This window comes from Serinus canaria, chromosome 10, assembly GCF_022539315.1.
Source record: "Serinus canaria isolate serCan28SL12 chromosome 10, serCan2020, whole genome shotgun sequence".
NCBI lineage: Eukaryota > Metazoa > Chordata > Aves > Passeriformes > Fringillidae > Serinus > Serinus canaria.
In genome coordinates this window covers 2,697,211-2,724,706 of record NC_066324.1, presented here as the reverse complement: position 1 = coordinate 2,724,706, position 27,496 = coordinate 2,697,211, and the positions used below count along the sequence as shown (strand labels likewise).

Below are 27,496 nucleotides of genomic sequence, written 5' to 3'. Positions count from 1 at the left end.
AAAGAAAATCTACATAATGGAGTTCAGTTGAATATGCCCAGGTCAATACTCCTCACCCCAGGCCCCCATGTCATTTCACACAAGAGGACAAGCCAAAGCATCCATGCCTTGCCATGCCCCATCCTGGGTACACACAGGCCTTTGCAGGGTGCAGGTTCTGCGCTGTAATAACTAGCACAGTATCAAGAGTTGTTTTCCCTTGGTGGTTTGAATACATGGGGGAAAGTTCATTTTATTTAGATGTTTATGGATCTTTTTTCCTCAGCCCCTTGAATACCTCCTCTTATATCAATTAGTTATCAGGTCCAAACCTCTCTATTACCTATCAACTCTCTTGTCATTCTACCATTTTACAGAATGATTTCCACATCCTAAATGGTCAGGTTTTGCTTTGCTCATTTTCAAGCTGACCCGAGAAAGCAAGCAGGGAATCACCTGGGTTCTGCTGGAACAGCTTCATGGTCCTTCTCCCAGGTGATGACAGGGGAGGGCAGCCCCTCGATCCGGCACTCAAACCGGGCCATGCCATTTTCTTCCACTGTCTGTGACTCCGGCTGCTGGAAAAAGCGTGATAATGCTGGGGAAAGAAGAAGGGAAGGAAAGTTAATAACTCAGTGTTTCTGCTGAGAAATTCAAACATGTTATGATGTATGAGCTAAGAGAAAGGCTTTTCTCTCCTGAAGACAGCCTGAAATGTAATTCCTCCCTTTCCTGTGCTCCTACAGACCCTCAGCAACCCTAACAATGGTAACTGAAAGGTTTCAATGTGTAAATTTGCTTCTTGCCTCATTTTCTACCTTAAGGCAACAGTGTGAGAGAAAGACAGGCAATTTGGCAGCTTCAGCAGTTACCTTCCTAAATTGCTTCCTTGTATGTTCACTTGCTCCATTTGGGAAGGACACAGAATGCGAAACAGAGGGGAAATGCCACAACCCCAGAGATGAGAGTTTCCCCCTTGCCTTGTAGCATTCCTGCAGCCACAGGAAATTAAAACAAGGCAAGAGGAAGAACAAGCCAGATGTCAAGTTACACAAAACAAGTGCCCGGAGACTGGCAATGCTGGAGACCAGAGGCAGAGCCCATAAGAGTTTTGACCCTCCATCTCCTACCTGCAAAAACCAACTTCATCCTATTCAAGCAGATGGGAGGCAGCCAAGGGGATCCAGACACTATGCTAAGAGGAGGATGGACTTCATACATGTCAGGATACTTGTTTGCTCTCCAAGGCTCACCTCTCACTATGTATGTCTTTCCATAGTAAAGAGGCTGAACTACTTTGGAAACAAAGCACTAAGGTTTGGAATTGCTCTTGGACCACAATCCACAGCTGCCTCTTCTTCCAACCTTTCCATGCACTCAGCAAAACCCTGCAGCAGAAATCCTCCCCCAGGGCTGTCAGCATCTGTGCTACCAACAGCATAACCCGAAGGCATCTCAGTCACAGGCATGTTTTGAATATTCATGCAGGCTCCTGGATGGGGACAGAAAGCCCCCAGAACTGGCTTCTGCTTCATCCATCTCTGTTAAACTGTCATGCTGCGGAAACCTACCCTGCTGGACAAATCCATTCAACAATGCTCTAACACAAGTACCAGAAACCCCAAATGTGGAACAAGAAACATAAATTTCAGCCTAAAAACCACACTTGAATGCTGGGCTGAGCACAGCTCTGTGCTCAGAAGGACCCTGAGCAACCTCCTGGCCCTCCAACACAATTATGTGTGTGTCTCACCACCGCTTTCCAAGAACATCCATCATTGCTTTGGATTTTGTAGGGCTCCAGACTTGAAGTTTTTCTTTGCATCTCTCACACACACAAACATCCATGCACACATATACACGCCTTATTGCAGTGTGAGCTTGAGAAAGTATGTTCAGTTGGGAAAATGAAATGCTTTTGCATGACCCATTTTAACCTCGGCATATTCTCAGCTGTCATTAGTGTTTTTCTTTAATTTAAATAGTTATCACATGTTTCAAGCAACTCATTGCTCGCCGCAGCAGCTACAGACCAAATTCTCCCACCAGCTGTCTGCCACGTTTCGTTTTTCAATTCAATACAAATGGAATGAAAAATGTTTTCCTGGAAAAATTTGAAAAATACATTAATATGTAAGGCCTTAATTCAGCCAACTGTTTTAGTATTCTCAAATATACACTGCAGACCACTTCACTACAGAGTAATTTCTACAAATTACAAAACCTTTTAAGCTCATGTTAATAAAACTTGCTAAATCCAAGAGTTTAAAAGAAAATCCATCAAAGGCCAGTGCATATTCAGGATGGTACCATCAAAACAACCTTCTCCTGACAGCAGATATCCTTAATCCTCTTTCCCGTTACTCTCTTCTCATCCTACAGGTGTCAATGAGAATATTTTGGCAGGCTCTGGAGGGCCATGTACTCAGGAAGATCATGATGGGAGGCAGGAATCCTAAAAAATGAAATTTGTTAGCATTTCTGTTTCCTCCACTTCAAGCAGTGTCACCTGTCTCTCTGCTGCTCACTATGAAGTAGCATCAGCTTGGTGTACAAAAGGTGACAGAGCCTCCTGGGCTCCCTGGCTTACCAGGCAATAACCTGTCCTGATTATTTGTGGCTATCACCTGCCAGACCTGGTCCTGCAAGCTTTAAATTCCCAGCTGAGAACCAAATCCTGCCCTTCACCTCCACCCAGCCCTATCTGCCCACTGTGCTGGAATGGCTCTTCAAAAGCCAAGAAAAGCACCCCTGACAGAACCTAACTGGGATGTGGAAGAGTGTGACCAAACAGTGACCCTGATTAGGGAGCACAGTGTCCCTCTTACTCGGAGCACAGAGGAACAGCCACGCTTCCCAAGGGGAGTCACAGCTCCTGGCAAAGCCACGGATTTATCTCACGGCAGGCTGAGAACTCCATGGGGGCTGGGGGCTCTACCATGGCAATGCCCTGCAAAATGTCTCAGAACTCTTGGGGTGGGCTTCAGAGGCTGAGGAGCTCCATCATATTCCTTTCACAGCACAAGCTTAGGGAGAGTGGGGATAGGGATGGGCTGGAAAAAATCACCCCTGCAAGCTCTGAAAGAAGCAGCACTGCAGAGTCCAGTGAAGGAGAGGACAGGGAACTTCAACTGGGATCTTTTGAGCACAGAAAGTAACACCAAATCAAAGCAAGAGGAGTGAAAAAGTCCTCTGATACAGAACTGACCAAGACCTCTGGATGTCAGCCCTGAAAGGGTCAAGCAGAGACAGACTTGCTGGCTGGGCTCATCACTGCTCCACAAGCATCTTCACCAGCTTGGGGCCAACACCACAGCATGCTGTGATCCCTTGTGTTCCTCCTCTCTCATCCTCAGGAGTACCAGGGTGGAATGGATGAGGCAGGACATGTACAGCACCTCTAGTGCGACTCAGAGCTGTGCTGCAAACAGCTGGTGCTGGGAGGAAAAAGAATCAGGCAAGTGAGGAGAGGACTGGAGAGCAGGTCCTGTCACTTGGACACGCTGCATGGATGTGCGTGCAGGTCACAGCAAGTGCAGGACAGGCTCCAGCACACTGCTCACCCTGGGGCCACAGGATCCTTGGAGGGGCTGTTCTCCTCCCACAAACAAATTCTGGGCAGAAGAATTCTGCTGCTGCAGAAGTGCTGCAAAGTGAGAGTTTTTCCCACAGGGAGGCAGCGAAAGGAGATGCTTGAGGGGAAAAGGCAAACAAAGACGACATATACTCAACATTATTTTCAACTTCTCAGCTAAGGTTTAGCTTGCAAAGCCATCCTGAGCCACAAAACCTCCAAGCCCCGTTGTACTGATTATCCTGAACACCTTAATAGCCACTCAGTAAAAAATTACCCACTGCAGGTGAGAAAGTGAAGAGCATTACAGCAAACTGCCCTCAGCGACAGCCGAAGCACCGGGCTCTGCACCTCCAGGAGTGGGGCAGGCAGCTCCCTCCCCCCGACATGTTAAACCCAGCTGGAGCCAAGCCGTGTGTGCCAAGGCTTTTAGCTCTGAGCCCAGGGGTGACTGCAAGATGGTGAAACACAGCACCCTCCCCCTCTCCCAGCAACGAGATCCATGCAGGAGGCTGTGGGCTTGGAAAGGCTGCCAGCCAGCAACACTACACCCCAGGCAGAAAATGCAGTCTATGCAAGGAATTCAGCCTTCTGAAAGGGGCTCGCTGCTCTCTCCCACAGCGCTTTGCCCCCAGACTCTCCGCGTGCTCGTCCTCTTTGTACCTTCTACAATTATTAGGAGGTATTTCCAAGGTGGGGGCAACATCAGCCCCCACTCAGACCACATACACCCCCCAAGCTACCCCTCTCTGAACGACTCACCTCTGAACAGGCCAGGGGTGGAAGGGGAACACACTAAGAAAGTCGTGGGAGCAATTTGCCACGGCCCCCCCAGCACAGTGCAGGCCTGGCCAGCACAGCGCTCGTCTGCAGGGCCATATGGCAGCACAGGATTGCTCCTGCTCTCCACAGGAGCCAGCTCCCCACCTACCCAAAACAGCATCTAAATCCACATCTAAAGTCAAGGATGGTCCAGAGCCTGTGCATTCATCTGCAGAAAGTTCTTCTGCCCAGCATGCCTCTGCCTACAGTCCCTGGCCTTCACTCACCTATGCACCTAATTCACAAAATAAATAGGATAAAATCTATAAAATAAATCCTCAAAGTAAGAACAAATCCTAGTCTGCCATTCCTCAAATCCCAGACATGCAGGGCGCCGCAGAGAAGACACACTGTCCATGTGGAGAGAGGATGATGAGAGATGCTGTGTGTTAATTCTTGCTGTGGCCTGTCCCTCCAGGTGCAGAACACTCCAAACCTCTCCCGTGCTCCCTGCCAGCAGCCACGCAACGCTGGCCCACTCCCTCCAGGCACAGCAAACGTCTTCATCTGACAGGCACAATTACTGTAATTTTCTACAACCTCCCTTGCACAAAATGTTTAAGCTAAATTAAAAGCTTTAACAAATCTTCATCAATGTAGTTATTAACAGGTAGAAAGCTACACCTTCCCACAACTACAATAACACCCCTGGTACTTCCATGTGGGAGCACGTGAGGCTCAGGAAAACCTGCAAACCCAATTTATCAGCCTGAGCAGCTGCTTGTTTAACAGGCACACACGAACCCTCACGGCCTTGCTCCTCCCCCTTTGTCATGGCCACCACTGGCATGAGGTGTGGATGGGGACTGTGGCATGGGTCCCTTGGTGGCACACAGGGTGCCAGGGAACACTGGACAGTGAGCCATATGTTTATCCAGCACAATGCCAACAAGCTGAATTCCTGGACCATGGCGGAAGAATGGAAGTTCTCACACTGTCACAGCTTTCACATGCCATTCAACTTCCACCACTCTAGCCTGACTGCTCCAAAAGGCCTTCTCCAGCCTCTGGGCTCACTGCTGCCTGGAGCATCCCCTCCCTCCACTGGGAAGCTGGCAGCCCTTACACAGAGGTGCCAGAGCTACTCTTGGAGCTCTCAGGGGGAGAAGTGGACTCCCACAAGCCTGAAACATAGCAGATGACACCAAGAGCACCAAACCAGTACTGAGTAAGGGAAGTGCTACAAATATCCAATTCTCCTACTTGTTACTGCAAGACTCAGCGGCACAGAGAGCCCCACAGCCCTGCTGGGAACCCCACTCCAGGGAAGAAAAGGATCTGCAGGTCAGAAGGAAAAGCTCATGGCAGGAATAACACATCCCACCTGCTGAACAGGTTTTCTTCTACTGCCCTGTCCTGATTAGCAGTCCCCCAAGGCAATCAGCATAAAGAATAAGTCCATCGACTCCATCCAGCTTTGGACAGACCACATTCAGTAGCAGGGTAAAAAATGAAAAAACCCAAGCCTTGACAATCCTCACTTGCTCCAGCTGAATGCTAATGGAGCAAGTGCTTCTGCCCAGCCCTCGGAACAAATCGAAGCGAGAGATGCATTTCATTAATCAATTCTCTCACTGCTCCCTGCTCAGAAATGGATATGTTATGTCAGGTGCATGTGTGTGCCACGGAAGCAGCATTTTCCCTGTGCAGATGGTAATAAAAGGAGACGTACAAGTACACACAAGGAAAGAATTCACCTGAAATTTCCCATTTCTGGGAAAAACACAGAAGGGGATGGAGAAAGGCATCACCAGTTTATGCTCTTCTGGAAAAATCCAGGAGGAGAGAAGGGCACTTTAAGTCAGCCTCCCCATTTTGAGATGTCTCCACTGTTCTAACTTGTAAGACACCAAACAATAAACCTAGGACCATAAAAGAGACACAGCCCATTGCCACTGAGCAAGAGACACAGCACATACTTCAACATAAGTCACCCCTAAAAGGGAATAAATATATCCTAACTCAGACTGTCTGGGACTGAGGCAGGAGCACCTAAATAAATCCATCTAGACTAATGACAGCTCCTCCCAAAAAAATACCTGTGTGCAGGATCCCTGACTGCATGCTAAACATTTTCTGAGCAGAAAAAGAGGATATGTTGCAAAGTCAAAGATTTTCCCCTCATCTGGCAAAGCTTCACCAGCAGTTCTGGTTTCTACAGCACAGTTCTCACAGACTGAAACACTCATTTGGCCAAACCTGGATGGCCCTGTCTGGGGTACCAGAGCCTAAAATGTAAAGGGGGTGTCAGGCCATTATCTCTGCAACTTCACCCCCTCACAACTCCCATGCTGTGCCTGTGCAGCTGTTTTTAGCAACATTTAACACACACAAGTCACTGTACTAGAGAGAAGTGTTACTGTATTTGCATTATTCTCTAGTCTCACCTATCTGGCAGGTCAAGGAACTATTTATTTGCACTCACTTAAAACAGCCCCCAGGAGCCAAGCCGGAATAAAAAGGAATTTTATTCTTGAACTCTGTGCAGAGATTCAGCAGTTCAGATCTTGGAGTGTCCTTCTCGATTCAAACAAAAAAACTGCCCCGAAGAACCCTTTCTTTCATCTCTTCCATACAAAGAGATATTCACCTCACAAGCTGCCACAGCCAGTCCCCCCCACAGCCACGTCTCCAAGCACATGGTGCTACACTCAGGGCTCTGAAGTTCTCTGCTAAAACAAGCACTGTCTTCTGGAAAGAGGAGGGTTCTGTTTTTAATTCATAGCTGATGACACTTACCTGGGAGAGTTACATAGGATGTTAACAGTGGGATAACAAGAAGACACCAGTGCTTATTTGTGGACTATCCCCAGTCCCATCTATACATCATTATTATGACTTTATTTCACAAATATTTTATCTCAGGCTCCTGAGGAAGCAGATTTCTGTATAAGTACCAGCAGGGGAAGGGAAGGAAAGAAAATGAACAAAACCCTTAGAACACCTACTTGAAAATCTGACTGCAGCTGTTTGACTGGTGACAGTCCCTAGGGAGGTGTGAGACACGCAGGAGTAGTTGCCCTCAGCACCATCCCTCTCGGGATATTTACTGTCCTTTGCCACGGCCTGGGATGAGATGAAGAGCGATCCATTTGGAAGCACATGGAGATGCTCTTGCTCCACTAATGGAAACCCATTCTTCTTCCATGTGATATTGATCACGTGCTCAACAGGGGTCAGGTTACAGTCCAAAATCACCACTTGGTTTGGCTCCAGTATCACCTTTGCAGGACCAGCACTACAGCTCAGCTCCAGAGAATCCCCTTCTGACAGCCTCCCTGCAAAGAAAAGACAGAGTTGCAGCAGGGGTTACTTTCCTTGATTTAATCACATCCCAGTTTTATAGCAAAGGAACCATGGCTGGAGGTACCAGGTGAAATTCAGCCCTGTTGGGTGACCAGCACAGTCCATGACCCCTGTGCACTGCATTTTCCATCCCTATGGCTGTACAACCTGCACCATTTCTGCCATTCTCAATGGGCCCAGCAGCCACCCCTGCTGTCCACACTTTTTTCCATGCTGGATTCAAGCAGAAAGCAGCTGGAAAGAGGTGAAGAGTTGGTAACAGTAAGAGGAAGACCAGAAGATGCAGTACCATGGCTGGTCGTGGCAGGCTCCCCTCTCATCTGCACATCAGAGCCTCCTCCGAGGCTGATCAACCCCCACAAGACAATTAAGTGCAAGGAAAAGTATCCAAGCCCCATGTGGCACTCCAATGCCAATGACCACAATCTAGTTAGAGCAGCTCCCCCTCTTACTGGCAGTAAGAGCTGGGAAAGCAGCAACTCCCACTGATGTTCATATTCTGGGAAACACATTTCAAAGGAAAGACAATAAAAGAACAGTTAAAAACATGACCTGCTGTCTCTGAGCATTTTATACCATATAGGTGAATCCAGAGCAAGAATGGATGGATGCATTTTCTGCACTAGAGAAGGATATTCCAATTGTCAGCAGACAGTACCCAGCACATGCCCTTAGGCAACCTTCCTGCTGCAGCCAGAGGCCAGAGCAGTGACCAGCAACAAGCTCAGCTGAACAGATCTTGCTCTGGCTGACTTCCAAACCCACGTACTCGAGGGGGCTCCACCTCTGAAACAATGCTCAGCATTTCCTAAAAGAATATTGCCATTAATAAAATGCATTTGCCGTTAGAGTTCTCCAGAGACACTAAGTCAATGTTAGCTGGCAGCGCTGCTTCCACACACCAGCAATTTCAATCTCTGCTGTGCTCAAACCATCACCATCCACTCTTTTTATGGCTCTGCTCCAAATTATTTTGTCACTGCTCCAATCAGAAATGTTTCCTGCCTCTATAACAAGTTTATCAACACTGGATATGAACCACATGGCTCCCTGCCCGTCTCCTATCGCAGAAGGCTACAGATTAATTTTATAGGAATTCAAACACCCTATTAAACCTGCTACTACCTACTGCTGATAAAAGGGCTGCACTTTAAAAAGAGTGTGTGTTAAGCATGCAATTAGGGGCAATGACACGCAAAATTACATATGCAGGGAGATGGAATTATTTCAAGGCGTGTGCTGAAAACCACAGGTGCCCTGGAAGGAAGGGCCTAACCCTGTCCCCATGCGTGGCCAATTCAGTGCCCTTGGGGACAGGAACCTGTCAGGTTTGTCATTGCTGCTGGGTTGTACAACGACCAGTGAGAACTTGGTGTTGGCCAGCTCTGTCCCTTCAGTGACGAGGGGACTGCCATTGTTATGGGACAGAACAGACCCTCTTCTGTCGCCTTCTCCAGGACATCTAGGGGGCAATCTCCCAGGGACAAATCCAGCAGGATACAGAGATGCCCATGTCACAGTCAGCACAACAGCCAGGCACTGTACTCCATGACAAAGGGGCAGCCATTGCCAACACAGAGCTATCTGCAAGTGCCTGGATTTAGGGTTTTCCCCTATGGATGCTTCCACCATGCTGCTATCTCACACTCTGCAAGGAGAAAAGCACAGGCAGAAGCAGCAGACATCCCTGAGCTCCAGTGTGTACACACCACAATGGAATTCCTAGATTTGTCAGCCAGCACTGCCCTGGCAGGTCCAGGTCAGGCAAATGTCACCAAGTGCCCTCCTGTAGGGCAATTCTGCCCATTCACGTCTCCTAGGGCAGATTGGTCCTTTGAGGATCACAGCAAGCTACAGAACTCAGTGGCTCCCCAGGACAATAGATGGTTCCCAGGGGAACAAGGCTACCCAGGATGTACTGGAAAGACACTGCCTCTGGAAGCCTTTCATGCAAGACAGCTGGTACTGTACGAGTAGTGAGAAATTTAGCACACCAAATAGCTGTGCAGGTGACATGGACAAGCATAGGAGCGGGTTAACAGCTGGAGAAAACTCAGCTGAGCTCAGGACAGGAGGCACTCTCAGATGCTGTCATGAGAACCTCCATCCCTGAGAATCCTCATCCATGGAGGAGCAGTGGCACAGACACTTCTCCGAAGGGATGTCCCTGTAGCAGCTGCTGCTGGCAGCATGTCACCAGGGCTCAGGCAGCTTGTGTGTATACACCACCTCTGTGGAGGCAGGGCTGCTACAGCAAAGGCTGAGCTGTGTGACACAGAGCTTGTTCCAAAAGATTTGAAACTTTGTTGGGTAAAGTCTTCATTCTTTGCCTTTCCTTACATTTGTCATTTTTAGAAGCTCCTGTTCATCACTTGGGAAAACAGCCTGTATATCTGTCCTATTTTCTAGTTTCTTCAGACAGCAATTAGAATGGCATTTTGCTGAAAATACTCCTCCTCTTCCAAAGGTGAAATGCGAGGGGACAGCCAGGAATAGAGAAGGGATCTGCAGTGCACCTTCCCACAGTAAGAAGCAATTATCAGCCTCTCACACTTCAACTCCTTAAAAAGTCAACTCAACCTGCTTGTAGCAGAATAGGAACAGAATATACTTTTCATCACAGAATAAAAAAATTTGCTTTTTAAAAACATGTGGTGGTGTTTCTATATCCCTGAATCACCCAGTTCTTTTCTCCAAAGTCAAAATCTACCAGGATCCAAGCTTCTACTTGGCTGGTCAAATGTGTGACCACCCCTCCTTGTTTATTATTTACACAGCCTGCTGGGAAGGCCTCCAGCTGAGCAAATGAAGTTCCCACCCAACACCAGACTGCTCTGACCTGTCCCAAGTCATCCAGCCCTCCTTCCTGCCCTTTTGGCCCCAAAATACTGCAAGTGTTTGGTGACAAGCCATTTGCACACACAGAGGTTGAGCACCAGGGTCCAGACTGCAGACTTGGCATTGCAAAAAACCCCAATATGACTTTTGTCCCAAGACGTTCAAAGAACTGCATAAACACTCCCTGATTAAGGAAAAAATACCTTCCAGGCTCTGGAAACGTAGGAGGAGGTCTGGTTCAAAACACCGCACTAAATTAGCAAGCCTGACAATGAGATAAAAGCCCCTTCAAGGGAAGGGATCAGAAGAGAGTAAAATTACTTCAAGTGAGATCAAAGACAAATTAAATCAGGAATGTTAAGTGCTTACAGAAGCTGCTGACTATTTCCAACCTCCATTCTTCATCCTGTAGTGACAGAAATGGACAGGACCCTGGTTAAGCACAGAGCCACGTGCTCGTGCAGCCTCCTGCTCACCTTCACTCTCTTACCTGCCAGAGGTGATGCTGTAATGAATGTAGTCAAGGTGGGCTTCCAAGACAGGAGCCAGAAGGGCTTTTTACACATCAGTCCTAGGCAGGTGTTCCAGCTACAGACCTGTGCTTTGGAGCCAAACAGCTTTTTGCTTTTGACTCCTGCTGGAAGAAGTTTCAGCTGCTGAGCTATTCCAAGGTGGGCAGTAACAGCTTTCAGATCATAAATGTATGTGCAAGTACATACTCACATGTAGATACACACAACATACTTGTGCATTCACATACAAAGTTCTGGGGGAATGCAGATGTATTCAAACACAGAGCATGCTCTGGAATGGAGGGTCTTTGATGTAGCAAGTTAAAAGCATTTTGTTCCCATGAAAACTATATTTTCTGACCCAGGCTCTGCAGGGTTTTTCACTCTCCCCTGTGTTGCTAACCTCTAGGCTATATTGCGCATAAAAACGGCCCAGGAGAAAATGTTCTTTTTCTCCCATCTATTTCCTCACTTCCATCAGCCATCCATCCACCTCCGGCATCCAGGACCAGTGAAGTAAATTAAAAAGTTTCCTGTTGAGTGGCATAAAAAAACAGGGCGTTTCAAATGAGCAAAGGTCGTCAAATCTTCAAGGCACAAAGCTGTCCTCTGCCCTCCATGGGAGCACAGCCCCTGCCAGCCTGAGTTCAGATCCAAGGCAGGCATCTGAAAATCCACATTAAACCAGCCAACAGCCCTTCCCCAGTCGCACATCTCAGCGTCCAGCCAAACCCCACTCCTATTATCTCCTCTCCCCAACATCAAAGGGAGGCAGGAATAGCCCAACATACCACTGAGTATCGGGGGAAAAGAACAGATTCTGTTGGGTTTTAATTTCAAATCTATAACTAAGCAAGTGAAGTGTGAGCAAGCAACACAGCAAGGTCTGACAGACTGCTGACAATGCAATTACTTGGGCAGAGGTGACACCCTCACAGCAGTGTTTTTACACCCAGGACATGCAGTACTCCAAACCCATGGAGTTGGGAGCTTTCACTCCACGACTAAGAACACCACAAACCCCCACTTGCATCCTTGTACATAAGGCTATTTCCCATCCCTTCCCTGAGGTTTAACCACTTAAATCAAGGTGGAAAAACCTAGACAAGGGAGAAGTTTGTTCTGGTGAAATTTGGCTATCATTAGTAAACATGTCCTTGAGCTCTGCTACACAGCACGAGCAAATAAAAGGTTACTGTTCAACAGGAGACAAATGGCTTTGTGCAGAGGAGAATGAGTCCTGGTTTAGTAATTGCTGTGAAAACAAAACATTCAGGCATAAACCAAAAGGGATTCAGTGCACTGGCATATCTGTGTTCCTTTTCTAGCGTAGCTGAAATCACCTGATCCACAACTCCTGAGTAAGGCCCATAAGACTGACAACACATCTCTATCAATTCTACCTTCTCTTCAAGAAATTCATTCAGCTGGGAAAAGCCAAAGACATTTAGGCACACACAAGATCCCAAGGCACAACCACTCCTACAAACCCAAGCCCAATCACAATTCCAAAGCTCCAATCTTCACTTCAAGACAGGGGAGGCCCATCTTTAGCATAGCTGAGTGAGGCCTGGGAGCAGCTCAAGGAAACCCAGCCCAAAGCAGCCAAACCACTGATAGCCTCCAGTGCCTTCCTGCAAAACCCCTCCAACACTCCCAGCCCAAAACAAAGAGAGCTGAGCCAAGCCAGACAGGACCCATTACGGCACAGGCCTTGGGAGATTAATACTTCACAGGGAGCAAAGTACAAGGGTTTCTAATCTGACACACTTCCAGAGCTGACATCACTTCTAGTTCTTGGCAGCCGGAGATTTTCCTGGGGAGCCGCTGCTGTGCTGCAGGTCCCCACAGCCTGGAGCCCGGCCAGCACATTTCCTATTCCACACACATCTGGCACTTTGAAACTGGCTTGTGCACCTTGCAGAGATCCAGCCAAAGAAAACCTTCCCAGGAGCAAGAAAGTGGCTCAGGCAAGGAGAGCAGAGCACTCAGTCGTCGTGTGTGTTCTGTGGGATATCAGGCAGTAAGAGGAAAGGGCTCCTCTCTCCTCCACATCCCACAGGAGGTGGCAGGAATTCAAACTGCATTTGAGCCTCTGCACTGTCGCCTGCCTTAATTTATGTATTTATTTTGGATGTTGAACTCCTGGAACTCAACTGCACAATTAATCTTATTTAATTGGGAGCGAACAGCACTGAAGAAAAGTGAAGTTACTCCTTCCAAAGGGTTTTCCTACCTCTCAGCAAGCCAACTACTGTGCCATTGTTCTGCTTAATGTAACCTTCTGCCGATGCTCTTCAGAGGCTCTTAGGAGCTGTAGAAAATCTTTACGTTCCCATTGTCTATTTCAAAGAGTGACTATACTTCAGTGTGTCCCCATTAAAGCCACACAAAGCTCTCTTTCTTCTTGGAAACTTTATGCATTGACAATTACAAGTCAATAGCTTGGTCTCAGTCTGTTTTTAGGCCAATTGCACTTGGCAAGTGGTGACCCAGAAAGAAATCTGGATGAAGGTCTCAGACAGTCTGCATGCTGGGTGCTCGGCAACACCAGCACTGAAAGCAGAACCGGAGGAGCTCTGGGCTTGGAGCACCCCACTCCCATGATCTCTACAGAATGGGAGGCTGAAAGAGGAGCTGGACACCTAAATCCCCTTGTGCACCTCTTGTTCAGCCTCCCCACAGCACAATAAAATAGAAAACATTCTTCCACTAAACCATAAGGAGGCCTGTGAGATAGAAGGGTCAAGATCCCTACATTCCCTGCTTAGTTACCACATGTTACTGGAACTTTCCACCTTGTAACAGCAACAGGAATAAGAAAGTTACACCTTCAACACCCATTAAGCCGCTCTGGAACAGAAGGCTCCTAAAACTAATCTCCAGAGCTGCTGAAAAGACCTTTTTATTAACACTTGATAATCCAGGCACAGCAGAGCAGTTCCAGTGCTGAGCAGTGCTCACCAGTGGGAAACCAACCTTATCCTAATTCTGCATATAAGCAACCTGGATGCTTTATTTAATAATGCAGCATCTCCCACTGCTGCAGGAGTATTTATCCAGCTGGCAGCAAGGGACTCTCAGATCATCCCCTGTCACTAAGCTGATCCCAGCCTTTCATGAGCAGCTGGGTGCCAGCCCAGCGCTGCAGGCAGCAAGAGGCAGCATGCGGAGAGTGTCACATTGTCCCCATATCAAGGGGCTGGGTAGGAGGCCATGCCAAGAGCAATCCCCTCACACCCTGCACACATCTAGCTGTAGCCATGGTGTATACAGTGTCCTGGTCACCCCCAGCTTGGGCCTGGGTGCACATTGGTGCTCTTCAAGTCCTGGCACACATCTGGACCCAGGATGAGCACTGGCAGGGAAAGCTGGAGCATGCAATTACCCCCAAAGAACAATGCTGGGCATGAGCCTCTGGCCTTTGTCCTGTTCAAATCCCCAATTCAAAACTAAAGAGCAGAAGGGATGGCATGAAAGAAACATCTAAAACACATGCAACACTGTTTATGGGTCATACCTGGAAAGAATGATATCATCTAAAGCTGTAATTACAGTAAACAGATGTGCTGGTTTGGGCTGGGATTGAATTAATTTTTTTCACATGGGGAAGTGAATACCTTTGTATATAAATGCAACATACACCAAGGAACACACCAAGGAAAAAGAACAGCTGAAAAGGTCTGCATGGAAGTATTTTTGAAGATGCTCCTAACACTGAAGTCAACTGAAGCTGTTCATTTAGGCCACCCAAGATTGTGAAAGACACCAACCCGCACAGCCCTGGAAACTCCAGCCTAGTAAAATGCCAGCTGATTTCTAGAAAGGACTAAGTGCTCTCCTGCTTCCACAGAAGCATCAGATTTGCACAAATATCTGTCTACAGATGATGCCTAACAGATAGGAACAAACACCACACCAGCTTTCAAGATTGAGTTCCTTCTCATTGAGAAGTGTGTTATTCTGATGTATCCCCTGTAACAAATGGTCCAGAAAGATGAAACAAATCAATAGCAGTAATAATTTATTAATTGTGTTGAATTGTCCATGGCAATTATAACAGTAAAGTGCTTGACTTTCACAAAGGTTAAGTGTTTGCATTTCTCCCCTCTGACCCCAGAAGGGTTTCTGAAGGCAAAGGAAGCCTAGAATTTCAAAATCCAGATTTGCCAAACTGAGCCTTTTTCAGGTCTTCTCCCCAAAGTGTCTCACAGTGGAACAGGGAGAGGTGCCCCATGTAGAACAATATAAATGTGAGCCTCACTTTTACTGAAGGATGCTCAAAGCGCCAAAGTGACTTAAACATTAAAATCCCTGAAAGCCTCTCCACAATCCCCACATTGCCTGATCCAGGAGGACAGAGCTGTTCCTGTGCCTTTCCCAGCCACTACACACCCACAGCACAGAGCACCAAACCTCAGGCTTTGCTCTACAAACATCTTCAAGGCAATGTCCATCTCCTGGCCCTCCACCTTTCCCTTCTTTAAGAGGCCAATAAGGAACAGCTGAGATGATTCCTGCAGAAGCTGCTGCAAGCACATGATGCATGGGGAACTCAGGACAGAGCCCTGGGTTTGCATTCAGAGATTTACAGTGTGGAGGCACATTAAAATTACAAGCTTGAACAAGCGCACTGGAACAATAACACATCACAGTCCTGTAATTGGGCCCTGAAATACACTTAGTGAAAAATACAGACCAGCTGCAATGCTGGAAATGCTCCTAATGCAATCCAAGGTAATTATTGGTAACAGACCATCAAACAAGTGCATTAATATGCTCTGATCAGAGAGAGAATCAGATGGACAGTCTGGCACAGCAGCTTGTACCTGCAAATTATGTAAATGGTTTGAAAGAGCAAAGCCCCAAAGCCCTAGAAACACTAACTCTAATGAAAGTTATTAAATGCTATTTTTGTTATCTGCTGGTGTTAACATCAGAAGGCCCATTTGCTGCAGTGACTGTAATTGTGCTGCTGAGGGTCCAGGCTGAATAAGCCTGAGATTTGTAGACTGAAACAACTGCCTTGGATTTGCATGATCTCACCAACACCCGTTTAAACACATAATGACTTCCTGCATTTTTCACTGATGTTGGAAAGGAAACAGCTATTTTGCTTTTGCAAGATGCACAAGTTCCTGATTTTACTTCATCATACATACACTTTATCTGCAAAGGACCCAGAGGAGTCTGAAAGAAGATCTCCTGTTACAACATTACCTATTTTTATACTTCAACTGTTTCAGTTTAGCATACTTTTAGGATATACTTTCATCTCTTCATGCCTGAGAAAGCTAAAAGTATGCAGTATGATACAAGCTTCAGTATCATCCCTCTTGGGAACAGTCACTTAACCAGAAACTAATATTGCCAAATAAATACACAAAAATCTTTCACCTGTGGGCTACAGTTTAAGAGTTTTGTAGCTTTCCCCCTGGGTTAATGGCTTTGCATATTCCAAAGATACAAATATAAATACATTAAATTGAAATATGTTCAGTTCCAACAGTGAATATTTTATCAGTCAAGTTCTCACCATCCAACAGTATTTAAAAAAAAAAAGAAAAGAAAAAAAGAAAAAGGCAGCATACCCAATGCTAAACCTTGGGAAAAGTTGAAGAGGAATGAAACAGGGTCCCCACTCCAAGTCTGAATCCAGCAGCCAAACTTCCCAGCCAATACATCCTGTCCTCTCTACCAGACAATTCTTTGGCCTTTGTAACTCAAAATTTTACACACAAAATGCAGTGTATAGCTGTGGAGCAAGCAGAAAGAACCCATCCTGCTTCTCCCTCATTTTAAAGATCTCCAGAAACTTGGGCTATACTTCACAATTTCAAAAGAAACACAGCCCCTGTAATCTTATTTTTATTTTTATTTCCACATTGTAAGACAGGCACACTTCCAGCTTTAATGGTGCACCCAAAGACTCATCCATGTCCAGTGAGAGTCAGGGGCATCTCCTGAATTTCATGGCCTGGTTCACTGTCCATCTTGCTTCACAGCATGTCAGGTGTGTTGCATGTCACCAAGGACAGCAAGAAAGCTCAGCAGCAAAGGAAAAAGGAAGAGTGTTACAGAGAAAGGACAGAAGCCCTTTGACTCTGCCTGTGCTTGGGTGTACAAGGCTTGTGCTTGGAGTGCCAGCTCAGCCCCAGAGCCCCAGCTCGCCCACCCTGGCTCTCTGCAAAGGAGGCAGGAGTGACAACAGCTGCTGTAATTTATTAGTTGTGTCTGTTCACGCTCACCAACCCTCCCTAGGACGCACCACTCCTATCGCAGCCAGACGGAAACAGCAAGTGTGACTTGAGGCAGCGGGGAAAAACACTTCTCCATCACGTGTGCTTTCCCCTTCACAGGCTCCACTTCCAGTTGTCTTGCCTGTCATTAAAAGGAACTTACAACCTGCTGCTGAACGATGTACTGTAATCAATACAAACAGCCACAAGATCCCCTGGAAAGGATGTGGGAGCACTGCTCAGCAGCGATATTTATGAGTGCAGGATCCCACAGATCAGAGCAGTCCCAACTCTCCTGAGTATTTCCACTATTTACCCTGAGATCAGAAAATTAAAATGATATTTTACGCTTAATGGTTTGAACAAGACCTGTGAAGTCCTTCTCTCGGTCCCATTTACAACACAAACGCCAATGACAGAGCAGCAGATGGTCAGAAACACTCCCCTAGAATATTCAGGCGATTCAACTTGAATCTGTGCCCAAATCATTTAACTTTAATGGATTCTTTCATTAACAACCAAAGAAAGGGAATATGGTTGCCAGGACATTAAAATCACTTTTTCAATTATACTGTTATAAAATCGAACAAATTAGCTGTAATTCTTAGCTGAAGCTTAAATGGAAGCATGACTTTATGAAAGAAATTAAAATTGATTTGGATTAGTGGGCATCAAGGGCTTTTTAAAAATTAACAAGATTCTTATGACTTCATAGCATGGATGGATTAGCTGGAGGTTTTGCTGCCCTGTGCTTGCTACCTGCCAAAGCATGGCAGCTGGCTTCACAGCATTTGTTACAGCGGGGTTTAATAAGACTGAGGCGAGAGAACACAAGGATTGAAGCTGGAAACAAAGTTCTAGAGAAGCAGGGTGGTGTCTGAATTCACCTTTTGGACCCAGCCCAGCAGAGTCTTGGCAAAACTCAGGGAAATCATAACCTCTAATCTTTAGCAGGACAAGGCCTATAGGCTGTAGTGCTTAGCTTGGGATGGGCTTGCAAAACTGTCCTGGATGCTTTACAAAGATAAAAAAAAAAATCAAGCCCAAGATGTCTGCTGTAAAGAAAACTTTAAAGAACTTTAATGCAGGCTACTGAAAAAAAAAAAAAAAAAGAAAAAAAAGAAAGATCCAACATATCACAAAAACCCAGAGCAGGTAAGGATTAACAATGGGAGCAGCGGAAAGAGCAATTCAAAAAGGAAACAGGAACTGTAACACTTGGTACCAGGATGCAAGCTACCTACAACACAGAGCAATGGGGTCACACTAGGAAGAAAAATGGCCTTTATATTGTATAATATGAACTTAATGAAAGAGACCTTCACTGAACACAACTTGCATTGATCCTAAAGACCAGGAACCCTAAGATGTACTTTAGAGAACCATCCCCCTGCCAGGGAAGGGAGTGATTTGGAACTGTTGCCCAGAAAAAAGAGACTGAAACCAAGCTGGAGACTTTTATACCTGCACTGGACAAAACGTTTTAACATTTATTTATTTTAAAAAAAGGAAAAAGAGCAAAAGGCGATAGTGGGAACAATCCTGTTTTGACCCCTGCGAGCTGGACGGGATGTTCCAGCGCTCAGGCTCCACCCCGAACAGCTCCAGGATGATGCACTGCTGAGAGCACCTGCCAGCTGGCACAACTGGCCTCTCTGTAAGGTAAATGCAGCAGAACATTTCAAAACCATTTTCATGAAATCTTGCAACACAAAGCACTTTAGATGACTCCCCTTTACGAGTCAGCATTTCATTTTTAGTTATTTCTGCTCTTTATTGCAACACAGCAGGTGGCAATTTGCATCAGTAAAAGCTGACTGGAAAAGTTAATATTTCTTTGGACAATCCTGAATATTACTGCTTTGCCATAATCCTGCTGGTTTGTCACCCTGTATCTGGCTTTCAGATATGCCACAGAGTAATGTTCTCCAATAAATCAAGAAGAGCTTTACCCTTTGAACCAAGCTTTGAATTGTAATCGCTGTGGGTCTCCATGTGCTTGTTAGCAGGTCTTATATTTAAGAAAACAGAAGAACACATTTTAATCCAGAACCTTTCAAGATCCATGTCTTTGAGTTCTTTTAATGATTTAAAAATCAGGGCACCCTCTGGTTTTCTGTTAGAACTAATGGCAAGATTTGGCCTAGTAGGGTGGCAACTATGCACACATAACACACACAACCAAGACCTTTATCTCATCTAGGGCAGCAATCTGAAAAGCCTGGAGTTTGTAAGAAAGGAGACCCCTGGATGAGACTGTCACTGACAGTGATCTCTTTGCAGGGTAAAGCAGAACGGGCTTCTGCAAACCAATATTTTAGGCTGAGGGTGACTTTTGCACAACTGCCATGGCACAAGAGCAGGCACATCAAATCCAGGTGTTTCTGCTGAACGGCAGCAAATGTCCGGGTAGGGACGGTAATTTCCAGCCAAGAGCATAGGAACTTCCCAACCCAAACTGCCTGACCCCACCAAGCAGCACAGACCGCAACTGTACCTGCGAAATCTGGCCTCCAGGCTGACATTACTCCCATGCAGGAGCAGGTAGAGGAACTGCCACTTCTCACCCACTGTAGGCATCAGCACTTCTGTCCATGAACTGTGGGTTAGAAGTACCTACAGGGACTTCTGAATATCCATTTTGACTTGTCTACCAGTAGAAGCTTATTATTATCATAATTATTAGTAACAATTATACAACTATTATATATGTTAATATATGTCAACAGAATAAGAGTACTAATATATTCTCTACAGGGTATTTCACAGAATTAATGAGATCTCATAATGAGCCTAACCTCTCTGACATCTTGCTGATACTTATTTCTAAGCAAGCTACTAAATTCAGAGTGCATCTGCTCCAGCATTGAACTGGCTTGCAACTCAACTCGATACCCATAGCTGAAAAGGACATGAATGCTGATAAAGGGAGGTTTCTGCCTTGCTGGGGGCAGTGATGGAAGAGGCAGATGTACATTTACTCCTGTTGCCTTTGTAATCAATCTGGTTCCCTCTACTACAGGGAGCTCTGAGCAGCCAAGTCTTAAATCACCCCAGCTCCTGCTGCAGTGAATGGCAGCAAGTCCCCAAGAGCTCTTTGCCATTGACACATCAATTTGAGCACATCACAGGGCTGTCTCTATCTCCAGTCCAGCTCCTCCCCAAGACCTTCAAAGTCAACTCCAGCAAGACTGAGGCTGCTGCTCACAATACTGTTTTCCTAGTGGTCTTAGCTGGCAAGAAGGGCTTCACACCCTCTGACACCCTCCCAGCATGCTCAGGTGCCACAGAAAGGGAAGTAAGCACTCTGCCATGCACTGGGAAAGAAACCACAGGGCAGTCCTCCAGTCAGTGAAACGTGCCCTCAGCATCCTCAGAGCCAGACACCCTGGTACACCCAGGAGCACACAAGGCACCTCTTGTGTTCATTTGCATCCTACCTCCTGTATAAGCTGAGATTTGGGAACTAGAGGTAACTCATTTCAGCACCAGATCCTAAAAGCCCTAATTCTATGGTAGTGAATTCAGCAGCAAAAATTCCCAGAGAGGAGGATTTAGCCCTCCAGAAGTCCAAAACAAAAGCAGCATCTGTGACTCCCCAAGAGACCCACAGCAACAACAGTGTAAAAATTACATTCACATGGACTTGATGCTACTCATGGAAAACAACTCTGAAGCCTTTCTGCTGGCAGACCCCACCTCTGAACACTTTTCTTCCCCTCTTTTGTTCTTTATAGGATATTTGCATGGAAACAAGGGCCCTGTTTCTCAGCTGCTCATCTCGTCCTGCTGTCTGCCCTTCCTTAACAGAAGACAGACTTTTCAGAGAAGCTGTTTTCAGGCAAATAGCCTGGAATGACAGAAGAACAGAGCACGTGAGCACCTCCCAGAGCCAGAGTGCCAGTACCAAGCCAGGGATACCCCCTGTGCACAGTCTCCCACCCTTGGTGATGACAGCTGGAGAGTTCACTGGGAGATCTTCAGAGCATCTTCTATGGAAAACAAGTCTCTTACTTCAGGACCATGCTGTGTGGGATGCAACATCAATCACCAGCTAGAAAAAGTCCTGCTAGCCCAAGGTACCCCCAAACTCAGCACTGACACATGGCACCATCAATATGAGACTAGCGCTCCTTCGAAAAAAGCCAACCCAACAGTAATGGCAGGTTCAGATTCTGTCCTTGCCCCTGAATCTTCCTTTTTGCTCTTTTGTAAGAACATTATTGTTGTTCCAGTGGGGTTGCCTATGTGGAAAATCTAACCAAGGCGGGGGGGGGGAAGCTGACAGCGACCTGCTCCGTGTATCTAACTCAGAGTGTGAGCCAGACAGCACTGTCAAAGGGCAAAGAATACACTCTGGAAACAAAAACTCTTTGTTCCTCTAATTTTGTTCCAGTTAAGTCAGTTCAGCTGTTCCATATAACCAGTCAAAAACATTCAGCATTTCCCAAAGTATTTTAAGACTTCAAAGTTGTAGGTTTTATTTTGACAGTTTTAAAACGCATAGCTTTTTTTTTCTTTACAGATTTTTTTGCATTAAAAACAAGGCTGTTTAATAAATTAAGCTTTACAACAACCACTGCCGCTCTGCTTTTATCATGGCTTCAATTAAAATATTGTTTCTTGAAGACAGCTAACGGCTTCTGAGAAAAAAAATTAGGGTGTTTCACTGAGAATATTTTCAATAGACTCAATTTGTTAAAACTTGTGATTAAAACCAAACTCCAAGTAGGGCAGGCTCAAAACCAGGGGGGTTTAAAGCTGTCCAAGTTGTTGATATGAACTCAAAACTTCAAAACCTTAAATGAGCATACCTAAAAAATAAATTCTTCAACACCCAGCAATGGAATATTTAGGAAAAAGTGATCTCTCCAACATTCACTGATTAGGAAAATGTAGGAAAAACACTCTTTAGAGCAGTGCCTGGCAGCTCAGCAGAGATGGGAGTTCATCAGGAGCAGGCTGTTCCAGAACAAAACCTTTCTACATAACCCGGGCAACAGATCTGACCTTTACATCTACAAAAAACAGTCAGCCCACCACTGAACTCATTACTGGGGGACATCTGCCCCTCAGACTTTTTTTTTTTTTTTCACAGTCTCAGGGCCAGACCTGTTCTGATGCCGATTGCCTCCTGTCAGGAAAGTGCTGGAACAGTTCAGGGACAAGACCTGCACTGAAACCAAACCTGTCTGAACTCTCCTCGTGTAACCTGAGCTTCACACAGCCATGCCGACATTGTCACCACAGTGAACAGGAGCCAGGCAAGAAACGAAGGACTCGTGTCTTCAAAAGCAAACAAAAGAGGGTTATAAAAGCTGTTTGTGCTCGTTGCTGCTCTTCTTTGCAAAGCTGTAACGACAGCGAGTACATGTCTGAGGGCTTCTCAACAGCAGCTCTGGGATGGCCCGGGTTGGGCCAGCTTCACGGTGCCAGCAGCAAAGGCCCTAATCCCACAGTTTTGAGGTCAAAGCTCCGCTCGCACAGTTCACAGTACAGCCCACAACCAGCTGTGTCAGCACAACTGAGAAAGCAGGATCAAGCAGCCGTGGGGACGAAGCTTTTAAGCCTGCGATGCTGCCAAATGCTTCGTATCGCAGCCCTGCCTATTTGCATTTCTGCCTTGGGCCCCATCTGTAGCTTCCCATCCATGTAAAAGCTGTCCCCAGGGAGAAGAAAGGCTACTGTCCATTTGTTCAACACATCTCAAAGTGCATCCAGCTTCAAATGAAATAGGTGGTAAAACTCTTTTCCATGCAGTTCTGACTGTCTTGTTGTCTGGGGGCAGGGAAGACCAGAAATAGAAGTAGCTGGTCAAGTAGCTTTGATCAGTCAGCACCAGGCACCAGTGCAGCTCCCAAGCCCTCCCAGCCTTCCATGCCAGCACCACATCTTCACCATCAGAAACACACACACTTAATCCTTTCCTCATTTCCACTTCAGATAAAAGATCCTACAAAGTAGGTCTCCAAATGCAATATCAGTTAAATCCCTTTGTAATAACACACAGGTATATCTTTAAAATACGGTTGCATCCTGTTACAGAAGTCTTAATGAGCCATATTTTTAGCCCAGGAATAACCTGAAAACCAGTAGAGACACACTGCAGCACTAAAATTATGTCACTGTAAAGCTATTTCATTACAAGCCACGGCTCTCTTTGCACAGATAATTTTGTCCAAGAGCCCAAGTAAGCTGTTACAAGGTTTTCCAGCAGGCATATGTGTAGAGCAGCCAGAAATAGGCCTAATCTACCAGGTAAAAGTTGAGAACCAGAAGAAAGAAAGGAATAAACAAGAAAGAAAGAAAGAAAGAAGGAATAAACACAGGAGATGGGTCCCTTTCAACACACGTGTCTCAGCAGAGGTCACTGCAATGACTGGGAGCTGGAGCCGGGCCAGGGCACCATGCATGCATCTGTCAGGGATCCCACCCAGGCTCCAGGCAGGCATCCTCACACACAAGGGAACTGCAAGGCTGGAGAAAGTAGGAGCTCCAGCTGAGACCACCCAGCCTCTCATGCCTTGCACTCACTACCTGCAGTGACAAAATGACTGACACAGCCACAGTTGGCAGAGCTGCATGACGGAGCACAGACATTTGCAACATCATCAACATCCCGAGGTGACAGACACATGGAAGACAGAGGCAAGGCCAGGCACCCGGCACCCCAACTCGCTCAAGCTTCATGTGAGAAGCAAGGAGTAGATGAGGTACAAACAGGATCCAGACACAACAGTGGCAGGCACTGCAAGGACATTTCTGCTCATGCCACAGCTCATTCTGAAAGCCCTGGCCTGAACACTGCACTGCCTGGGAGTCCTGCATGGCTTGTGACTTCAGACAGGCCTGAGAAGAAGCCTGGACACAGCCCCCATCATCCAAGGTTCTGGGGAGAACGCATCACTCTCCCACTCCCTCTAAAGAGAAAACAAGTTACAAAGACACCCCAAGCAAATGCTGGTGGAGTGACACCCTATCTAACTCAGAGGGACAGTGTGACACTCTGGTGACTCTCAGGTTCTAGAGAGAAACTCTGAATTGCTTCTCTGGAAGCTGCAGCTTCCCTGATCCTGGAAGAAAGCTGGGGTAAGGGAATACCCATATACTCCATATCTCCTTAACATGAGGAAAAGAAAAATCGAAAATGGGCTTGTCCTCTGAATCAGCTCCAAAGCTATCTCAGAAAAGCCACATTATCTCCCAGCAGCTCAAACCACTCCTATTTGTTACAGAAAATAAAGCCATTACTACTGAGCAATCACATTATTACACTGTTATTTTACATGGCTATAATTTAACAGTTCTTCACTGTTTGCTTTAGAAAATCTGTTCTTGAAAGGTCTATAAAATTATGAACTCTTGCTCCAGTTTGAAAACATAGGCATGAGAAGGGATTTCTGTTTTCTAATAAATCACATACCCCTACTAGTAAACACCAGCTTATAAGAAACATCTTTTGTTTATTGAAAGTAAATAGCATGTGGACATTTTAAACAAAAAGAAGGTGGGAGGCAGAGGGGGACAGACAGATTATGTTTTTCACTTTCATTTTGCCTTGTGTCTAAACAAACAGTTCCTAACAGCTTTGTTTTCCAAACCAACTTTCTCCCAGCTGCTATCTGGAACCACAGAAAGGGAAAGCAATACTCAAGATGTACAAGGATTACTTGACTTTGCAAACTCGTTTTACTCAGCAATAAGTGGTCTGGCTACACAAGCCACAGGGAGAGCTGCTAGGAATAAGCAGTAGCCTTGGAGAGACTGGTTGGCTTCACAACAGATCAGTACTGGGAGGCTTCACTCAGACCCTCACATCATGCCAGGGGGAACCAGCATTTTGCCAAGCTTTTGTGACAGATCCCAATTTTGCCACAGGAACTGATCCGCTGCCTTCCACTGAGCCAAAACCACACAGAAACTTGGAAAATGACTCTGAACAACAGCTCAGAGAGGCAGTCAGAGAAAACAGCTCTTACAGACCCCTCAGGGACAGCTACCTGTAGCACCTGAAAAACTATCACCCTGATCCTTTTTAGCCATGGTTTTTACTGTTTCCATTAGGTACGGGAAGCACAGAGATACTGACCCAAAAAGACACAAGAAATTATACCAGGATGGAGCATACTCTAACGTTTCTGAATTTTTCATCATCTTCAAGATCAAAGACATTAATCTTCAAAGATCTTTCTCATCCCTCTGCCTTCAACTCATGATCAAGGCACCAAATATTCCCACACTCCTTTTTCTTGCCTTCTTGCTACACAGTTTAGTGTTACTTAGACCACATCTACCTCACAAGTTCCTTGCCCACAAGAGATGTAGCAACACTTCACTAAAGTTGCAGAGTGGGAATAGCTAGAGTTAATATTTTGATCAGTTTTACTCCAACAGCAGAAGATTTCCTATATCCAGGCATAAATACAAAGACATGACTTTAAGAGAGTCTCAGAAATGATGTGCAAATACATGGCTCTATCACAGCTCTCACACACCACTGAAACTTGCTATATTATTTAACCCACCATTTTCTTGATTATGCATCATGCCACAACCAAGCAACCCCTCCATAGACAATGGTCCAGCCCCTTCTGAGCTGGACCTTCATGAACATTACCCAAAAAAGGCCTTTGAAGGGCCTCAGATGGAGTCCAGAACGTGGGAACTTCTCACTTATACCTCATCCACCCCATCCAGGTCTTGCAGGAAAGCACCTGTTCAGCTGGGAATGTGCAGGCAGCCCAAGCCAGCCTGCACTGTGGGAAGCAAACCCTCTGCATGAGCCATTTCACGAGGCCTTTTTCTCCCACTGCTGCATAGCTGCCACAACAGCAAAGTCCCCCAGACAGCCCACGGATTTTACTGCTACTCGCAGTGCAAAGGAGATAATTAGGTCAGAAATCTTCAAAGCCCTACCACTGCCATGGGTAATGAGATTTTGCAGTTCACCTGAAAATAAAAATGGAAGGAGGAGGGCAGGTAAAGCTCCTTCTCTACCAACAGGCTGAAGTCTAGCTGTGAAGCCAGGAAACAGCTTAGTCCAGCTTCCATCAAGAAGAGGTCCTTTCTAGCAGCTCTAGAAGCCAATGCATGAATACAACACTTAAAAAAGAGGAGCATTCATACGGGAAAACCAGGGGCAGAACAGATTTTGCCAGTAAAACACACGGTACAAGCAGACAAACTGCTGCATTTTAATCAGTGACAGCCCTCTTATCTTGCTGTGTGATGGCAGAAAGCAACCATATCACATCTCTGTTCTTACCTGAAATACTGTGTCCAAAAAAAAGGGGCAAAGAACCCTTCTGCAGGGGTGTCACTTCAGCGACAACCCAAGACACACGCACTCCTCAGACTGAGCTGAGAGTTTTCACAACAAACAAAATCCCCTGGCATGGATTTAGAACTATTTATGGTACAATTCTGTCTTTTAAAGTTAAGCAAAGAGCCTTCCTTGTTCACTCTTGGTATGCTGCAGTTCAGGACTGGAGTGAGTCTTCAGGGCAGGGTGTAAAGTGCCATAAAGCAGAGCAGCTACAGAATGTCAAAGAACAGCTGTGGTTTCAATCCTACCAGGTACACAATACACATACAGACCCTTTCCCTGCTCCTTCTGCTTTCCAGCCCTCTGCAAACAGCCAACCTGTCCTGAAAGCCCCTGCAGAAAAGCCTAGATGTGCAACTTGTCACTCAGAGAGGACAAGAACCAACCCTCCCATGCTGCATTAGAAAAAAATCATCTACTTCCAAGAAGAAAAGTCAGGCTCGTCAAATTCCTGCCAACTCTCCTGCATTTCCCAGGTAATTGCACAAACCATGAATTAATAAGAAATAATGAGCCAGCACACAGGGGAAGAAAAGACAATTCAGAAGAGCAACAAAGAGAACTAATGGAAAAGTACATTTTAATAGCTCAGTGCAGACGACTGTCACTGCAAGCCCGCATTGCCCCAAGAGTGGTGTCACCTCCCTGGGAGGACACAAGGACATGCACACCACCCACACAGCACAGGAACACAAGGCAAAGGTGAGGGGGGCTTAGGGCAGGAGTTAATTTTGCAGAGAACAGACAGTGTGGGCAGTCCTGACACAGCACCAGCCTGTCCAGGGATGGCCTTGTCCCCACCCACCACATGTCCTTCAGGAAGTCACAAAACCCATCTGGGTTTCACTGCCTGGCTACAGCTGCAGTGTCTGACACCAGCTCCCTCCATGGGTGTGGACCA

General features: G+C 46.2%; 2 protein-coding genes across 2 annotated transcripts in view; one reads left to right on the top strand and one right to left on the bottom strand.

Moving 5' to 3' along the window:
- Window positions 1-27,496, top strand: part of MTFMT (mitochondrial methionyl-tRNA formyltransferase) — a 431,560-nt gene that overhangs the window by 223,711 nt on the left and 180,353 nt on the right. The gene's annotated exons all lie outside the window — the stretch shown is intronic.
- IGDCC4 (immunoglobulin superfamily DCC subclass member 4) overlaps window positions 1-27,496 on the bottom strand; it is an 87,478-nt gene that overhangs the window by 49,919 nt on the left and 10,063 nt on the right. Inside the window, exons 2-3 of the mRNA XM_018913993.3 lie at window positions 7,324-7,653; window positions 436-577 (exon numbers count right to left, since the gene is read on the bottom strand). Coding sequence (XP_018769538.3) covers window positions 436-577; window positions 7,324-7,653 — 472 coding nt within the window. The remainder of the gene's footprint in view (window positions 1-435; window positions 578-7,323; window positions 7,654-27,496) is intronic.